The sequence below is a fragment of the Myodes glareolus genome, chromosome 4 (assembly GCF_982192425.1).
Source record: "Myodes glareolus chromosome 4, mMyoGla1.1, whole genome shotgun sequence".
NCBI lineage: Eukaryota > Metazoa > Chordata > Mammalia > Rodentia > Cricetidae > Myodes > Myodes glareolus.
The window spans coordinates 47,415,295-47,433,481 of NC_142029.1; the positions used below are offsets into that span (position 1 = coordinate 47,415,295).

The 18,187-nt window shown below is 46.2% G+C and overlaps 1 protein-coding gene across 1 annotated transcript in view; it reads left to right on the top strand.

Annotated features, from left to right (window-relative positions):
* The first annotated feature begins 2,122 nt into the window (after positions 1 to 2,122).
* Nt5e (5'-nucleotidase ecto) overlaps positions 2,123 to 18,187 on the top strand; it is a 47,597-nt gene continuing 31,532 nt past the window's right edge. The window contains exon 1 of the mRNA XM_048435809.3: positions 2,123 to 2,554. Coding sequence (XP_048291766.3) covers positions 2,198 to 2,554 — 357 coding nt within the window. The 5' untranslated portion in view covers positions 2,123 to 2,197. The remainder of the gene's footprint in view (positions 2,555 to 18,187) is intronic.

Here is an 18,187-nt window from a genome sequence, read left to right on the forward strand (position 1 = left end):
CTTTGCCTCCCAAGTGCTAGGATTAAAAGTGTGCACCACTACCACCTGGCTAATAAAAGTTTTTTAAGGAAATGTCAACAAAATATGATACATATGGTCAATAAACTCGTAAAAAACGTGTTTAACATTTCTAACCAATGGGGGATGCAAATAGAAACCACAAAGAGATATTACACATGCCTCAAGGTGACTACCATTTAAAACAGACAAAAGAAAATGGAAATGGTATTGGTGAAGATGTGAAGAATCTGCCCACTGCATGAGAATGGGCAACATAGCAGGCCCCTATCTCATCTCCCAACTTAGCTGCTTTTTAGTTGACTGGCCTCAAGGCCATTTCATCAGCCATGAACCTTTGACTGTTTCTGCTTTCCCCTCTCATGAATAAGCTGCTATGAACATGAGTGTTCACATACACACCTAGAGTGAAATGCTACTTGGTGTCCGAAAGGAAGGAAATGCTGACTTGCTGAATCTTGAAGACATTCGGCCAACTGAAACAACCCAGTCAGAAGAAAAAAAGGGCAAATAGAAGGTGCTTAGAATGATTGAATCCATACGAACTGGAAATAGAACGCTGGCTGTGCGTGAGGAGTTGGAAAGGAAGGAAATGGAGAGTCCTTACTTTTGTTTATATGTTTGTTTGGGTTTTTCTGAGACAGGGCTATACTAACAGCCCAAGAACTCACTATGTGTGGCTCAGACGGTTTTCCTACTTGGGACTCCCAAGTACTGTAATTATAGGTGTTGGCCACCATGCAGGGTGGGAGTCACTGTTTAATGACTTTAGAATGCCATCTCAGGAAAATGAAAAAGCTCTGGGAAATGAATGGTGGTGAATATCCTTAATGCCACTAAACTGTATGCTTAAGATAGTAAATGATAATGCGTGTCATGTATGTTTATACGATGTGTATCTTACTGCAATTGAAAAACAACATAGTGGTGGGTGAGACAGGATCTTACTTACTTACAGCCCAGATTGTTCATGGACTTTCAGCTCTCCTGACTCAGCCTCCTGAGTCCTAGGATTAGGGGCATGCCCCAGTCTCTCTCTCTCTCTCTCTCTCTCTCTCTCTCTCTCTCTCTCTCTGTATGTGTGTGTGTGTGTGTGTGTGTGTGTGTGCGTGTTTGTGTGTAAAACAAGACTGGCCTTGTGCATTCTGGAGATGTGTGGAGATTAGATATTGTCTACATAATGTGCAGAACACATGAGAACCAAACTAATTCTCTTTCCTTTTTCAGAGCTGCTAGTTTATTGATTATACTTCATTCAAACGCAAGAGTTAATCTCTTTGACGTGGAAATCATGTAGCGATTTACATTTAATGATGACAATTTATTAACAACAAATATGGATTGCCACTATTACTTCTAAAAAGCTTTGCAAACACACACACACACACACACACACACACACACACACACACACACACACACCACAGCACATACTCAAAATCTCAAAAGTTAGGACAGAGAGGAAAGAAGACTGGAAAAGCACGGGGCAGCAACGCGCTTAACTGTCAAGGGTTTAGACCCTAGGATCCGCATTAGCTTTCAGAGCTGGCCATGAACGGCCACCGCAGAGGTTTTATCGCTAAGGTTTTCACTGTGGGTAAAAGCTTGCTTGACTTCTGAGATTCCAGATCTGAGCAACGTGGAGCAGTTGCCTCCTCAAACCCACATAGCGTCTCAGCCCTCGCTGTGTCCTGGTCCCACCGCTGTAACTGCGGAGCGCTCCTCCCGGTGAGCCCTGGACTTCTCTCTCTCCCACCCCATCTCTCTTCTCTTCGTCTGCAAGCCACAGCGCCACACAAGCAGTACACTCTTGTAGAGAAATCGGTGTCCTCAAGAGGTGAAGATCGGTGAGGCAGCTCCTGCAGCTACTAGTGCCGCCGGGGTCTACGGAACCCCGGCTCCCGAAGGTGCCCGCTCACCGCGCGAACAACCTCCTCTCTGTTCCTGCCGGGTGCATGTGCCAGGCCAGTCGCTCCACATCCAGTCCCTAGTGCCTGGGGTGCCAGGGTCAGATCGGGTGACTCCCGGAGTGCGCCTGCCAGCAGGAGGGCCTTGGACTGGAGGAGGCGCGTCCGGCCCCGCCTCTCCCTATTCCTCCCCGTAGCCTAGGGGAGGCCAGGGTAGCCGGAGCTCGTCGGGCTCTTGGCCAGTCCACCAACTCAAGGCGTTCTAGACAGCCATGCGTCCGGCGGCTGCTCCGGCGGCCGCTCAGCCGCCCAGGTGGCTACACATCGCGCTGAGCGCGCTGCTGTTGCTGTGGCCGGCAGCCAGAGCCTGGGAACTCACGATCCTGCACACCAACGACGTGCACAGCCGGCTGGAGCAGACCAGCGAGGACTCCACCAAGTGCCTCAACGCCAGCCAGTGCGTGGGCGGCGTGGCGAGGCTTTACACCAAGGTGCAGCAGATCCGCAAGGAGGAACCCAACGTGCTGCTACTGGATGCCGGCGACCAGTACCAAGGCACCATCTGGTTCACCGTTTACAAAGGTCTTGAAGTGTCACACTTCATGAACACCCTGCGCTATGATGCCATGGTAAGAAGAAGGTTACCGGGGTAGGACCCCGGGCCCAGAGGGAGGGGCTGGAGAACTCCCTAGTGCCCTGGCAGAGAAAGGATTCACAGATGAGCAAGTGGAATTCGACTCAGGCCAGTGTGCCGCGTCGATGCAAACTGCGTCCCTTGTATGATAGTCTTAAACTGATGCTTTTGGGGACCCACAGTGAACTGAGTATTAAAAGGGGGATCCTGCCTACGGAGTGATTTAGCAGAGGGAGGGCAGGGGTAGGTAGGAACATTGGAAGTTATTGAGGGCTGGAGACCAATCGGTCTCCTCCACATCTCCATCTGCTCCATCATTCAAAGAACGTCTCATCCCCACTTTTCTGAAAGGGAAACAGGGTAAAAAAAAATTATTCAGGTCACCAGGCCCCAAGGGGGGGAGATGGACCACCACACCCAATTGGCCCTGAGGTCTGAGCACTACAAACTCACCTTCTTAGGTAGATTTCCAGTGCTGTCACCTTATGTAAGTTATTTATTAGGCCTCAGTGGTCAAATCTTCTATAAAACGAAAAGAAAAATATTTACCTCAAAGTACTGTGTGCACACAATATGATCTCCATGCCTGTTCTTGCTACTCCCAGACACTGACACGCGGGTTCGAGGAAAAAGAAATATCAGAGAGAACACAAATGCGGAGAATCTGTATTTCAAGGGTTCAATAAAACCCTCTTGACTGTAGAGATTGTAGAAGAGCCCAGATTGAGGGATAAGGGACCTGGGGGTGCAGCTGGATTTTTAGAGTGCTTCCTTAGAATTCCATAGGCCCTGTGCAATCCACAGCATTGCGCAAACTCGGTCCGCGGGCCAAGCCTGGGGGAGACCAGAGGGTCAGGTGTGCTAACAAAGACAGCCAGACTAGGGAACGTGAGATTCTGTCTCAAAGGGAAGGAGGAAGAGAGAGATCTTAAAATGTTCAAACTTAATGCGGGGCGGTGGTGGCTCACACCTTTAGTCCCAGCACTCCAGAGGCAGATCACTGTGGATCCCTGTGAGTTCCAGGCAGCCTGGTCTACAAGGGCTAGTTCCAGGACAGGCTTGATAGCTGAAACGAAACCCTGTCTCGAAAAAAAAAAAAAAATCACTTCCCAATACTCTGTCGGAAATGTGCGTTGCTTGTTGAGAAGTGGGGGGGGGGGGGAAACAATGAAATAAACATAACTGAGATGTAAAAATTAATCGATCCACCACTCATGATCAACCAGGTGTGAATTCCTAGAGTAAACGATTCTGCGAGCTTGTGGGGTGGGGGAATAAGAACAATCTCCACAAAAACATAAGAGCTTTGCAAGAGAAATAACAGGGTGGGTACCCAGAACTCTGTGAAATCAGAGGGCGTGACAGGGAAAGGAAGGTTCCAAAGGCAGACCACCCGCTGTGTACAGGAACAGCTCAGAGGTCGGAGAAGGGGAGGGCTCCCTCTTAGCCAACGCTGCTTTAGAGGTTCTAAAGCGAGGGCGTTCTAGGCCTCCAAGCCTCCAGAGCTGATGGAGGAAGGCCCTGTTCAGCTTGACAGAAGAAGAATCGCAGGTCTCAAGAGCTCTGTGGTCTCTCAGCCCTCTTTTTTTTCCACCGCTAGGCCTGCTTGAATCTCTGTAAGTAGTATGGCAGTACAAACATTTACATAATTGGATTGTTAACTAGCTCACATCTCTCCTTCCCCCAGAAGGGTAGGATAAACACTGTGGGAGTTTGTTTTGATTTCATGTATAAACCGCCACTTTGCAGCATTTCCTCTTTCTAACACTCTTTTCCCCTCGGTTGTGTAAATACTCCTCAGTAAACACAGGTCCCTCTCTAAGACCTCAGGAACTCACTCTGCTGCTAGATGAGGCCACAACAATGTGCTGTGAGTTGGAGCTCATCCTCCTTGAATGTTTCCAAGACTTTTTTTGTGGGAGGGAATTGCTTTCTTACAAATTTCCCTCAAAATAATTGGACAGGGAAGAGTCAGCTACACTGACCCGTGTCAAGAGTGGGAGGAAAGGGAAAGACAAAGTCCATAGCTTTCCATCGCTGCCGTCAGAATTTATCTGTGGGATGAGTTGTGGGTGAGTTTAAAACACACGGATTGACCTGCATGAATGCGAGCTATTGTAGCATACAGCACGTGGCAGGGCTCTGCAGTCTTCGGATCTTACAGAGCATCTTCACTTAGTATACTAAAGCCTGAGGAGTTTGTGGCTCCTCTGTTATAACCCCCCTCCAGCCACCTGCTATGTCTTGATTCTGGGATACTTGGAGACCCCATCAGCGTGGACAGCTGTAAAGGGGTATCTCCAATTCCCTAAAGCCTCGGAAATTAGAGTAGGAGCCTTGGAGATAGTTTGTGTTCTCGAGACCTGCCACACTCCCCAGAGAACTGCTCTGGTGGCTACAGAGGACCAGGAGGAGCTTGAAGACCCCCTTGGGCCCTGCTGCTAGGCAGAAACGGGGAGGGGATGACAGAAGCAGCCAGGTGGGGTAGCTATCTATCCTAGTGGAAGGACTGGTGTCCCCTGAGGTATAAGAGGAAGACACATCAAGCTATTGCATAAAATGGCTCAGAGGTCAGGAAAGCACAGTACTGATTTCTTTTTTTTTTCCTTTCTTTTTTTTTTTTAATTCTTTAGAAACGAGAAGAAGGAAGGCAGAAAAAGATTACAAGGAGGCTCAGTTGCTTGGGAATATTCTTCTTTTCTTCCTTTTGCCCTGGTTATTTCTGAGCCTCATGTTCCTTAACTGGGGAAGAGGGGTGCTAACCCCTAGCCTGTAAACAGCACATGGTGCCATGAGAAACTCCTAGCCCCTGGCGCAGTGAATGCCACTAAAGCTTAGTTCCTATACCTTGGGGTTTGGGAAGAAGAGAACATGGCATCTGCCAGGCTAGGTGGGTCTGACAGCCTAGCACAGACTACCGCCAGCTGCCCCTCCACCGTCTTTTCTAAGTACTATTGTCTAGACTGTTCCTTTTAGCATAATTTTCTTTTTAAGGTCTCACATAGCCTAAACTGGCCTCTAACTTACTGTGTGGTACAGGATGTCCCTTGAACCTCTGGTCCTCCTGCCTCCACCTCACAAATGCTGACTCCTGTCTCAGTTACTTTTCTATTCCTGTGACAAAATACCATGACTAAGGCTACTCACTAAGGAAAGCATTTAATTGGACTTAACAGTTTCAGAGGGTTAGAGTCCATAATGGCAGAGCAAAGGCATGGTATCAGCAACAACTGAGAGCTCACATCTCCATCTACAAAGAGGAGGCAGACAGAGAGGGGCACGCTGAGAATGGTGTGTGTCTTTTGAAGCCTTAAAGCCCTCCCACAATGATACATCTCCTCCAATAAGGCCACACCTTCTAATTCTACCAGCTGGGGACCAAGTATTCAAGCGTATGAGCCTATGGGGGCTATTCTCGTTCAAACCACCACAGTAACCTTGCATTTATGATTTTCCCACCTCACTCTCTATGTGCCATGTCCCTGTGTGTCATGGTGCATGGTGACCTCTTCTCACATCAGACTCTGGTAGATTTGGAGATGTTCTAACCAATTCCCTGCCTCACAGATTCAGCAGATTCCACTGTGAGGATTTCCACACCCCAGTGCAAAGTTACTGGTCACAATGTGTGTGCTTGGTTCTTCCTTTGGCAAAGGATTGTCAGCTGTCTTCCTGCAGGCTTAAAGCCTACTACTTAGCTCCTCAGATAACATCCAGGCAGAGGATTAATCTCTGTATCTTTACCTCTTCTTCTTCTTTAAAAAAAAGATGCTTTTATTTTCATGTATTTGTGTGTGTACATGTGTGTACATGTGTTGGTGCCTGTGGAGGCCAGAGAGGGCATCAGATCCTCTGGAGAGATGAAGTCACTGGAAGTTGTTAGCCATCTGATGTGAGTGCTGGGTGCCACATTGCTTTCCTCTGCAAGAGTGGCAGGTGCTCTTAACCATTGAACCATCTCCTCAAGCCCCGACTTTGCCTGTTCTTACCTCTGCCCAGCCTGTCAGCAGCTTGTGTTTTCTTAATAATTAGGAATTTTCAGCCTCTTTTGATAAGATTGTGAATCTTTTTGGGTTTCCTCTTCTCAGGGCATGTTTACAGAATTTTTTGTTTCTTTTCCATTGGATTTGCTTTGTTTTGAAGCACTCTAACTATTGATCTATGGTCAATTTTAGACATAAATGTGATGATGCTACTGTGCCGGTCAGTGTTGCTCAACTCTGTACCTCTTAGAACAGAAATCCCTTATTTGATATATTTAATAATCAAATATTCTTTTGTTTGTCTGTTTGTCCTGCTTCTAAGTTCTTGAAAGCTTATGCAACAGTTTGTTCATTTAAGCTCCAATCACCAAGACTCTTACAGGGAATGCAATTGCTGCTGTCTTCCCTGACTTTGAAGACAGCCTGTGAAAATTGACTGCCACTTCCTCCTCGGGCAACATTTTAATGACACAGCACATCCCAGAGGGCGTGTCTAAAAATAGGAGTCCTGAGGAATGGTTTAATCAGCTGTGAGATACTCTTCTGTTCCATGAAGGGCACAGGTGTGGAGGCCTGGACCAACGTGAGACAGTGTGGCCAGACTGAGACCTTACAGACCCTGAGGTGAGCTCCTTTGCGGCAGAGCTCAGAGAAGCACACAGCTTCTCCGGAAGGTGACTGTGGTCCCCTGCTGCTTAAACAAGAGTTTCCAAAGTGGCAGGAAGTGTCTTTTGTTTTTCATAATGAGCCCCTTTGATAATCACTGAAGCTAATAGTTTAAGCTAACGAGTTTGTTTTGACCCGGAACTCTAGATAGCCTCGGGGTGGAACCCTGAGACGTACCTAATGCTTAGATTAGAGGATTAGTGGGAATTTCTAACCTCGCCCACCCACCTGCAGGGGGTGGGGCTGGAGATTAAATCCTGCCTTAATCTGTTCCTTAAACACAGAATTTGGTGAGCTCTGGAGCTGTTTCTGGAGGGTAGGGTGCCTGGAAGGGCATTGCAACTCTGTTTGTCCTATGCCCTGTACCTTGCCCTGGACATTTTTTTTTCCATTTGACTATTCCTAAGTGTATCCTTCATAATAAACCAGTAATAATGACCTTTGAAGTTTCATAAATTCCTCTAGGTAGCTATCAAATGTGGGGATGAGATCATGGGAACCTCCAATTTGTAACTGGTCTGTTAGAAGTCCAGGTGGCTCAAACCTCTGGACTGGGTGCCAGAATGAGCATAGCTTTGTGCAACAGAGCCCTGCGACTCACGGGAAACGGCACCATTTGGTCCAAGGTCAAGGAAGGCCCGTATCAGGATTGAATTGTTGAATACTTAGTCAGTGTTTTCAGAAAACTGGAGAACAGGTTGTTGCGGAAAAAAAAAAGAAAGAAAGAAAGCAAAATACGCAAAAGTTTCAGCTATTGGGCCCGTAAGCTGACTCAGCCCGTAAAAGTACTCAGTGTGCAAACCTGATAACCTGCGTTTGATCCCCTAAAGTTGGGTTAAAAAGATCATCCCACAGGTGCACAGGTGAAGAAGAGCTGAGGACGAGAAGCTCTTGGCAATGCTCATCCACAGAGAGGGCTCTTTGCTCATATGCTGTGGGAGGGGATGGTTGAGAAGAGGCTCCTGTCTCAGGAATGGCTGCTGTTGCTATGACAAAACACCATGACCAAACAAAAGAAATTTAGGGAAGAAAACATTTATTCCACGTTACACTTCCTGGTAACAGTCTACCCCTGAGGGGCATCGAGGCAGGAATGCAAGAAGGACAGGAACCTGGAGGCAAGAACTGAAGCATAAACCTAGGAGTAGTGATACTGGCTCCCTAGTCCTGCTTACTCAGAGTTGCCTACAGGCAACCTGAACAGAAGCATTTTCTCATCTGAGGTTCCTCTTCCCAGATAACTTGAGTTTCTGTCAAACTGACCCAAACCAAACAGAAACAACCCCACCCAAGTAGGACAGGTGTAAGGCAAAGATGCGTAAGAGTACTCGAGTCAGGGGCATCAGGGTAGTGGGCAGCTTTTGATACGACTACACGGGACCATTGGTTCATCTATTTAAGTTCCTCCCTACGCTCTTGGGTTCTCTATTACTTATTATAAAATATCTAAGATTGAAGGTTCTGTAAGGAAAAGAGAGGACATCGTCTCTCAGGTTTTCTGACCCGTGGGAAGTTCAAGATCAGGTCGGTCCGCCCTCCTTGCTGGTAGGTACTCACTACAGGTTCCTGAGACAATGCTAGGCTTTCTGGAGAGCAGAAAAATGCAAGGTCCACAGCCAAAATGGTTTTTACAACAAAGCCACTCTTAGTATAACCCAGTAATCCAGCCATGACCCAACACTTCCTAAAGGTCCTACTTCTTGACACCTCCCAACGAAGATGAAATGTCAATGTGAGTTTGGGTGGGAACAATCAAGCCACAGACACTCTTGACAGCGGAAGCCTGCTATTTTAAGCCCTGAGATGTTGAGCTTGCTAGGCAAGTACCCTGCCACTAAGCCACAGCTTCAACCCACAAGCCAGGTTTTGTGTCACCTATGTGAGTTTAGAAGCGGTTTCTCCGTTTGAAAACTGGGGTTAAAGAGAGAGGTCTCTTGCATTTGAGTTCTCAGCATCTCGGCTCCTGCCCAGTCCTCTGTCTGCTCCTGATCTGCCGCCGTACTCAGTATGTCTTTGAACTTAATTTTACACTCAAAGTCAAGTTTGCTTGGTGACTCCCATTTCTCCCTAACAGATCTCACAGATACCTGGGGACGAGGCAACCATTTCCTGGTGGAGAGACACCTTGAGCCTCCTCCTAGGTGCTTCCTTTTGGCCACTGTCTTCAAGGGAAAGGGCAACCAGAGTGCTCTGTGGAGAGTTGTTCTCCGAGTAGCACAAATGATGCCCCAGAGAACTGGAGAGCAGCAGCCTACTTCCAGGTTGTTGCTTTGGAGTTATTTAATCAGCCCACAGGTCTTCATGGAGTGCCGCTGGGCGCCAGCTCTGTGCCAAGTGCTGAGGATAGTATACAGGCTCGAGGGTGAACTGTGGTGCTTAGAATGCATTCCCGTGGGCAGTGCCCATTCCGGCTCCGTTTAACCACAGAGCAGGACAGGCTTAGAGATATTAAAGAGAGGGTAAAGGGCCAGCAAGATGGTTCCACTGGTAAAAGCCCTTGCCAAGCAAGCCTAAGAATCCGAGTTCAAGTCCCAAGAAGATGAAGAGAACTGATTCTACAAAGTGGTTCTTTGACCTCCGCACATGTGTCTACATACACACACATCATACACACACATAATGATGAGAGAGAGAGAGAGAGAGAGAGAGAGAGAGAGAGAGAGCATTTATATTCAGTTGCTTACTAGGCCTCTCTTTTTAAGGGCATTCCCAAAATGTTTGGGGGGAGTGCAAATTAGCAGTGTTAGCTTAAGAAGCTTGCAAGAGCTCTAGATGACAATGTGATCTCCAGGCAACTCCTACCCTATGCTAGGAACCAAACCCAGTAAGATAGCTCAGTAGGTAGGGGTGCTTGCTCCCAAGTCTAATGACCCGAGTTTGATCCTTGGAACCCAAATGGTGGAAGGAGAGAACTGACTCCCACAGCTATCCTCCGACACTAATACATGTTCCCACGTGCATATTACAAACATAATGATTTAAAAATTAATACACCTTTATTATTATCATTTTATTATTTATTTGTTTTGCGTTTTTGAAACAGGGCCTCTCTGTGTAGTCCTGGCTGGCCTGGAACTCCTTACTTTATACACCAGGCTGGCTCTGAACTTGCAGAGATCCACCTGCCTCCGCCTCCAGAGTTCCAGGGTTAAAGGCTTACACCACCACAACCTGATAAATTATAGCCAATTATTGCTTAGACCCTAGACCGCAGAAGTTGTATTAGGGGAGTTCTTGAAGTAGAGAGTTGGTTCTCAAGCCTCAGGCGTGAGTGGGAACCTCCCCTATGGGGGCTGTGGCCACAGCCTCTACTTCCTTGTCGGAGTTCTGGGCTTATGGAACCAGGTGACATTGGCTCTGGATGACTGGAGGACAAAACAGAGGCAGCCTCTTTGTTCATCTTGCCGTGACTTAGCATCTAGATTTACTGAGAACTGAAAAGAACCCACCATGCATCTCTTTGTTAGCCTCCTGTACTTCACCCACGAATACAGCTGAGTGCTATTCATGTTCTTTTCGCACTGGTTTTCTTTAGCCCCATAAGCAGATTTCAAGATTCTCTAGATGACGTGGAGAGACAGTTCAGCAGTCAAGAGCACTTATTGCTCTTGCAGAGGATCTTGGTTCAGTCCTGGGCTCCCCCATGGTGGCTCACAGCCATCCATGACTCCAGTTCCAGGGAATCCGAAGCTGGTTCCAGACACACATGTGTTGGGCATTAAGACATGACAGCAAAACACTCAAATCCATTAGTTAATTAACAACAGCTTCTTTAGGTGCTTCTTTTCCCTTCACATAAATAATTGCTTCTATATATAATGTGCACACTAGCTAGTGTTCTCTAGCCCCAGAGAGATAAACCTGCCCAGACCTATTAATTCTTAGCATGACTGTGCCACGCATATTTTGCCTGTGTAAAGACTGTACATTTCCCAGATGATACAGACAGTATTGCATGCTGCTCGTTCTGCTCTTTTTCATCCATTGATCCTTTCAGCTGATGTTGACACTACAGGTAAGCTGACCAGACCCCAGGATCCTTTCCGCCATTCAGTGGGATGTTACACTCACCCACCAGGGCCAATATTCCCTTGCTCATAGCTGTGGGAATGGAGGGTAGCCCAATATAGACATGATCCATGTATCAGATATGAATCACTAAACGTGCTTTGGAAGGCTGTGGTTGAGAGTCCCTAAGTGATTGACAACCGAGTTTCATTGTGTAATAGACCAATATGTTTCTCTAAGTCTTACACTGTAGGGTTTTCTGATGAATTGTTGTGTCACTCAGTAAATTAATATGCCTCCAATCTCTGATAAAGAGCCCTTTCGCATGGTTACAATTGAGTTTGATAGATTGCAAAAGAGCTTCTTTTCTTTGGCATCAAACATATTCTACTGCTCGTAAATCAGCTCTTCTTTCCTTATTTTCCTCTGGCATGGTTAAGCTTCTCTTCTTCACTTGGAACGTTTCTTCACTAACTCTCTTCCTCTTGTTTTCAATTTTCTATATTGTTTATATGCCGTTGAGGCTATTTGCTAGTGAGCCTTTGCTCCCTTCCATAAAGCTTTTCCTCTAATATTCTGCAGTTACTAAGATGCATCATGGACCTGCATCTTCACATGTGTGTTTCCCATGTGTTTGATGCATGGGTGGATGCATGCATGGATGGATGGTTCGTGGGTAGATGGATGTAAGATACTTCAGTAGGTAGAAAGACAGGCAAATGGATAGATGATGTAGGAATGCATGGGTGGATAGATGTGTTTACTGAGTTTTCTGTCCTGCCCAGTTCCTGTAATCGTTAAGTCCCAAAGAAATCACACACAGGTCTACATTAGTTATAAACTGATTGGACCATTAGCTCCGGCTTCCTATTAACTCCTATAACTTATATTAGCTCATTATTCTTGTCTACGCTAGCCACGTGGCTCAGTAACTTATTCAGCAAGGCAGTCATATCTTGCTTCTTCTGTGGCTGGGTCATGACTGTGGACCAAGCTTTCCTCTTCCCAGAATTCTCCTGTTCTTATTGCCTGCCTCTCCTTCCTGTCTGGTTGTTCCGCCTCTACTTCCTGCCTGGCTACTGACCAATCAGCGTTTATTTAAAATATAATTGACAGAATACAGACCATTGTCCCACACCATAGATGGATGGTGTTTGAGTGAGTGGACAGGTAGGTAAATGAATAGAGATGATGCATAGGTGTATGGATGTATGGATGGGTGGTGCTTGGGTGGGTGGATGTAGAGGTGGGTGGATATGCATGCTGGTTCTCTCCTTTGTTCTAGTCTGCCCTTCAAGCATCCACAGGACAAAGATTATGATGTTGTTACTTGGCATTCCAGAGCCTTGGAAAAACTAGCAAGGAGCTAAATGATGCTCACCTCAACCATTCGTGCAGATTGGCAGCAGTTAGGCATAGTAAGGCCCTGTATGACTCCTCAAGCCTCACTACTGTTTCTCAGGTCTCAGCTCTGCCACTCGCTAGTTGTAGGAATCCGTGCTTCAGTTTCCTCATCTATGAAAATGGAAAATAATAGCACCTGTTTCATAGCACTATTAAGATAAAATGGCCTAGTGAACGACACAAAAGCATGAACTTCCTTGTGTCAAACTTTGTCTTGTTTTCTTTCTTGGATTCTCCATATTTTAAATTTATTGATACTTTTGTATTCTTCTATGAACAAAACAAAGCTACAAGATACTCATTTTCTAATTCATATAAAGGTGACTTTTGATAGACCAAACAGTTATCTTAGATTTCCGATAAAAATAGACTTTTACAAGGTTCCATCTTCTCTCAGATTCCCATTGTGAAACCCAAATAGTTTATGTCCTCACACCCCCAGACACACAGAGAACAACTCAAAACTGTGCTGCTGTTGTTTTGAAATAAGGTGAGCTGTGTAGCCCAGCATGGGCTTAAATTCCAGGTGCTGTATTTACCCGTATGTACCACCATGACCTGATTTATGTTTTTTAAAATGTATGTTCCATTCATTGATAAGTGCCACAAAGATATTAACAAACACATGAAGGTAACTTGTAAATTAAAGCATAGGAAATGAAAGCACAAGGACCTGACAGTTGTCTAGAGAGGAGCCGGAGGTAGAAAAGCAGTAAGCTAGATTTATCACCAGTTGCCGAGCAACCTGGTTTCTCTCACTAGAAAACTGAGGCATCACGTACCTACTATTTACGAAGTTAATTTCATATCCTGCAAAGTTTTAATGGCTTCCACATCCTAGCAGAAAAATGGAGCCCATTTAAAAGAAGAAGATAGAGCGAGTGGTTTGATTCCTCATTCAGTAGACACTGGCATGATTCACCTGGTATCCCTGAGGGTACAAAGACAGACAATGTGTGAACACACAGCCACAGTGAGGACAAGCGACATGAAAGATGTGTGTGAGGTCTTGTGGACACACTAGAAGAGAGGGGTCTGCAGGGAACATGTCACTGAGGCATCCTCAGCATCTCAGTGCACCTGGGGGATTAGGGTTTCCTAGAGCTGAGGGTACCTAGAAGTTAAGCAGAATGGATTATGCCGCTAAGGGCATCACCAGAAGGGCATGGAGAGTCCACATGGTACTTGCCTTAGTTAGGGTTTCTATTGCTGTGAAGAAACACCATGACCACGGCAATGCTTATAGGGAAAGCATTTAATTGTGGAGGTTCACTTGCAGTTCAGAGATTTAGTCCATTAGCATCACAGTGGGAAGCAAGTCAGCATGCAAGCAGACATGGTGCTAGAAAAGGAGCTGAGAGTTCTTACATCTTGATGCACCAGCAACAGGAAGTGGTCTGTCTCACTGGGCATGGCTTGTGCATATTTGAGACCTCAAAGCCTGCCTCCATAGTGACACACTTCCTCTAACAAGACCACACCTACTCCAACAAGGTCACACCTCCTAAAAGTGCCACTCCCTTTGGGGACCATTTTCTTTCAAACCACCACAGTATCCAAAGAGGCAGGAATGTTTATTTCCTTAGAAAGTAGGGAGTCTGGGGTGAAATTAACTCAGAGGCAAGAGGTAGGTGTGTTGTTTGGGACACGGCTCACTCTGGTGGCCTGCAGTTCATGGATGAAGTCACGGGCCTGTGGCGGGAGGACTAGCTAGAAGATCCTGAAGTGGACTATATGTGGGGGTCGGGCAGTTTGGCACTGCAGACAGAGCATGGGAGAAGTAGGATCTGAGGGGCAGGGCAGCCGCGGAAACTGCATCACATTGGGGCACTGGGGTAGGACATGGATGTGATAGGGTTGTCTATGCCGCTATGTTCCTGGGTGTTTCCCACACTGAGGGCCATGTGTGTCCTCTACAGCGGCTCTTTTACAGCCATTCTTTCAATGCTCTGCTGGTGGCTGATGTAGCAGGGACATCCTTGGTCAGCAGATAATTGGGAGCAGAGAAGGCGTAGAAGGGAGGGAGCATGACCTCCAAAGTACTCCAGCTGACTCCATAGTGTCCCCTGAAGTAATCCAAGGCGCAGTGGCCGGGGTTGGGGGAGGGAATATGTAACATGAGGGGAACCTGCTTGTTTGGGGGGTTTTCTGTCCTCCCACCAGGTCCCCACAATTATTTAGTCCCAGAGAAAATCACCCACACAGAGGACTCTGTAAATTATAAAGCTGATTGGCCCATTAGGTCAGGCTACTTATTAGCTAACTCTCACATCTTGACTAACCCATTCTTTACTGATCTATGTTAGCCACGTGGCTCAGTACCTTTTTCAGCTGGCAGATCACATCCTGCTGCTTTGATGATCTGGGCAGGAGTGGGGGAATCAGCTTCCTCCTCCCCAGAATTCTCCTGCTCCCCTTGCATCATTTCCACTTCCTGTCTGGTTTTCCCACCTACACCTCCTGCCTGGCCAATCAGCGTTTATTTAAAACATGATTGACAGAATACTGACAATTCTCCCACACCAGGAATAGGCCTCCTCTCCACTCCTTGATCGCCTGCCTGTAGCCTACTTTGTTAGGCAGGACGAGAAGGGAGAAGGAGTCATTTAAACAGTTTATAAAAACCCAAGTTTTCTGATATAGTTAGAATAAAAATTCTACCAGGAGGACTAGGGGTGTAGCTAGCGACAGAGCGCTCAGCTAGCGTGCAGGAAGCTCTGAGGATCATCTCCAGCACTGCAGAAACCAAGCATGGTCGCAGCTGTAACCCAGCACTTGGGAGGTAGAGGCAGGAGGATCAGGAGTTTGGGGTCATCCTTGACTGCCTAGCATGTGGAAGGCCAACCTATACTACACGAGACTGTCAAAAAGAGGGGGGGAAATCTCCAGCCAGCAGTCAAAGTAAAGTGACCAGAGACCTAAAACGCTGGCCAAGAGCTCCTAAGCAATCTGACCACCTCTTTAACTGTGTAGTGGCTACGGAAGCTCTTTTAGCTCCGGAGGCTAAATGGCTCCACCTGCTTCTGCTGCTCCATTTCCTGCCCAAATGTTCATTTTGTGGCCGTGGCACTCCTTCCTCAGAAGCTTTCAAAGCAGAATTCTGCTTGGTAGCTGGGGCCTGGGACTGAGTTAGATGACTGTTTCCCCCATTATAAAACACAGAGGACACAGTACAGGTCCAGGGTTGGAGATCTCTCAAACAAAGCCCCACTGGGCAACTAAACCAATAATTACAGCCTCAGGGTTGTGTTTTTGTTTGTTTGTTTGAGACAGAGTATTGCTATGTAGCCCTCGCTGACCTGGAACCTGGTGTATAGACCAGGCTGGCCTTGAACTCCTACAGACTGCCTGTTCTGCCTCTCAAATGCTGTGATCAAAGGTGTGTGCCACCTCACCCAGTCTTGGAGTTAATTTATTAATTCTTTCTTTTTCCTTTTCCCCGCCAGCTGCTTATCTGAGTAGTAGTTCACTAGTAATAGATGTTCAATAAGTACTCCTCTCTGTTAGACACGTTTCATGGGCTGTGGGGACAAATCAATGTACATGGTTTAACTACTGAAGAACGAGGAGAGAGATTGTGTAGACCCATGGACTGCAACTTGGAGATTCAGAAAATGGGAAATTTTGCTAAACTATTTCAGAGTATCGAGAGTCCTTCAGTGGATAATCAGGTAGACACTGACTTCTGTGTCTTCTTCAAACTGCAGAGCAGTGTGGAGCTTAGCATGCTCCCTAGGAACACTCTCATTATCTGCTCCACACATCCATTCATTCAGCGCCAACTAGAGCATTTGCATATGAGTGAATCGATGCATGGCGCACCTCCTATAGGCACTGGTGCATCACCTCAGAGCCAGTGTGGGCAGCAGCTGAGCATTGCCACCGAGTGCGGTTCAGAGAGAAAAGTCAGATGCGGTCTGTCCTTGTTTAAAATTATGCCTCTAGCATTTGGTGCTGCTTAAGAGTACATTTTTCTAGTTACAAATAGATTCCATGCTCATAATTACTATCTTAGCAAAGGCATGAAAAATGACATCACTGGTTGGTTGACAGTTGTTCCCTTTATTACTGGGTTAAGGGAGAGTCAGAGGCTGGATCTAAATTCATCAGAAAAGAGCAACTCAATCCATTAATAGGCATCTGTCACAGACAAGCAAAAGGGTGTGGTACATCGTGTTTTCTGGTATTTATTTATAGTTCAACTTGAGTGGGTCTGAGCTACCTCCCATTTCATTGGTATCCAAAAGTTAATAATTGAATATTGCTTGGGATTATTTCAACATATAGTATGTTAGAAATTAAGTGACTACAGATGAGATAACTTCACAATTATCTATAGTTTCCTCTGCATATGCTCATTGCTTTTCCTCAGAGGGAAAAGTAGCGTTGGCTTGCAACAGAATGCATGAGAATTCCAAGCCAAACTTTAGGCACAAGTTTTCCATCTCCCCCAATTACAGGGTGTTTTTAATAATCAAAACAAGAACCCTGGCACCAGAAGCCTTCAAATAGCTTCATTCCTCTGTTGCTAATTCACAGAACTCTCTGAGTCTTACCTACAATCAGCAGAAGTTTCCTCCAAGGTTAAAGGGCTTTTGTAAGCCACCCATAGCCTGTGTAAATACTTCATACCTACAGTAGGCAGGAGAAACATAACGGTAGTCCTCAGAGTCCATTTACGGGCCACAGAGCCCTGAATCACAGAGGAACTGAGCCCTCTGTTGAGGTCTCTGTTCCTAACATTTTCATTTATTTGTGACTTTAAGTGGCAAGTAGAGTTTTGGGGTGTTGGGAAGTCAAGCATTCCACGTGTCTTAGCCAGTGTTCTATTGCCGTGAAAAGAAACCATGACCGCGGCAACTCTTATAAAGGAAAGCATTTAACTGGTCTAGCTTACAGTTTCAGAGATTTACTCCATTCTCATGCAGGGAGCATGGCTGCATGCAAGCAGACATGGTGCTGGAGAAGGAGCCAACAGTTCTATATTCAGCTCCTTAGGCAGCAGGAAGAAAAGAGAGGTGCTGGGCCCGGCTGGGCTCTTGAAACTTTAAAGTCCTCTCCTCTAACACACACACAACCAGTGATATGCTTCCTCACAAGACCACACCTACTCCAAATAAGGCCACACCTCACCTCCTAATCCCTCTTAAATAGTGCCACTACCTGATGACCAATATATGAGCCAATGGGGACCATTCCTACTCAAACCACCATACCAGGCTAGATGGATAGTGCGCAAAACGTCTTTCTGTAAAATCATCATTTCTTTTCTTTATGTGTGTTTTCCTCAAAAGAAGGTGAGGGAGAAGGAGGAGCCAGGACTGGACCAGTTGCTGAAATTGCAATCAGTGATTTCTCTGTTGGAAATACAGGAAGTTATTTTGCTAAGTTCATCTCTCATAAGTTACAGAAAAGTGTATTTGGTGAATATCCAATGTTGTCAAAAGACTCAGATTAATAAATGAATAAGATGAATGAATAAATGAAGCTCAGTTTGTACAGAAGCCTGTAGACTCTTTGACCCCAGCTGACTAGAACATTGTAACTGTGGGGTGATGGAATGTTGT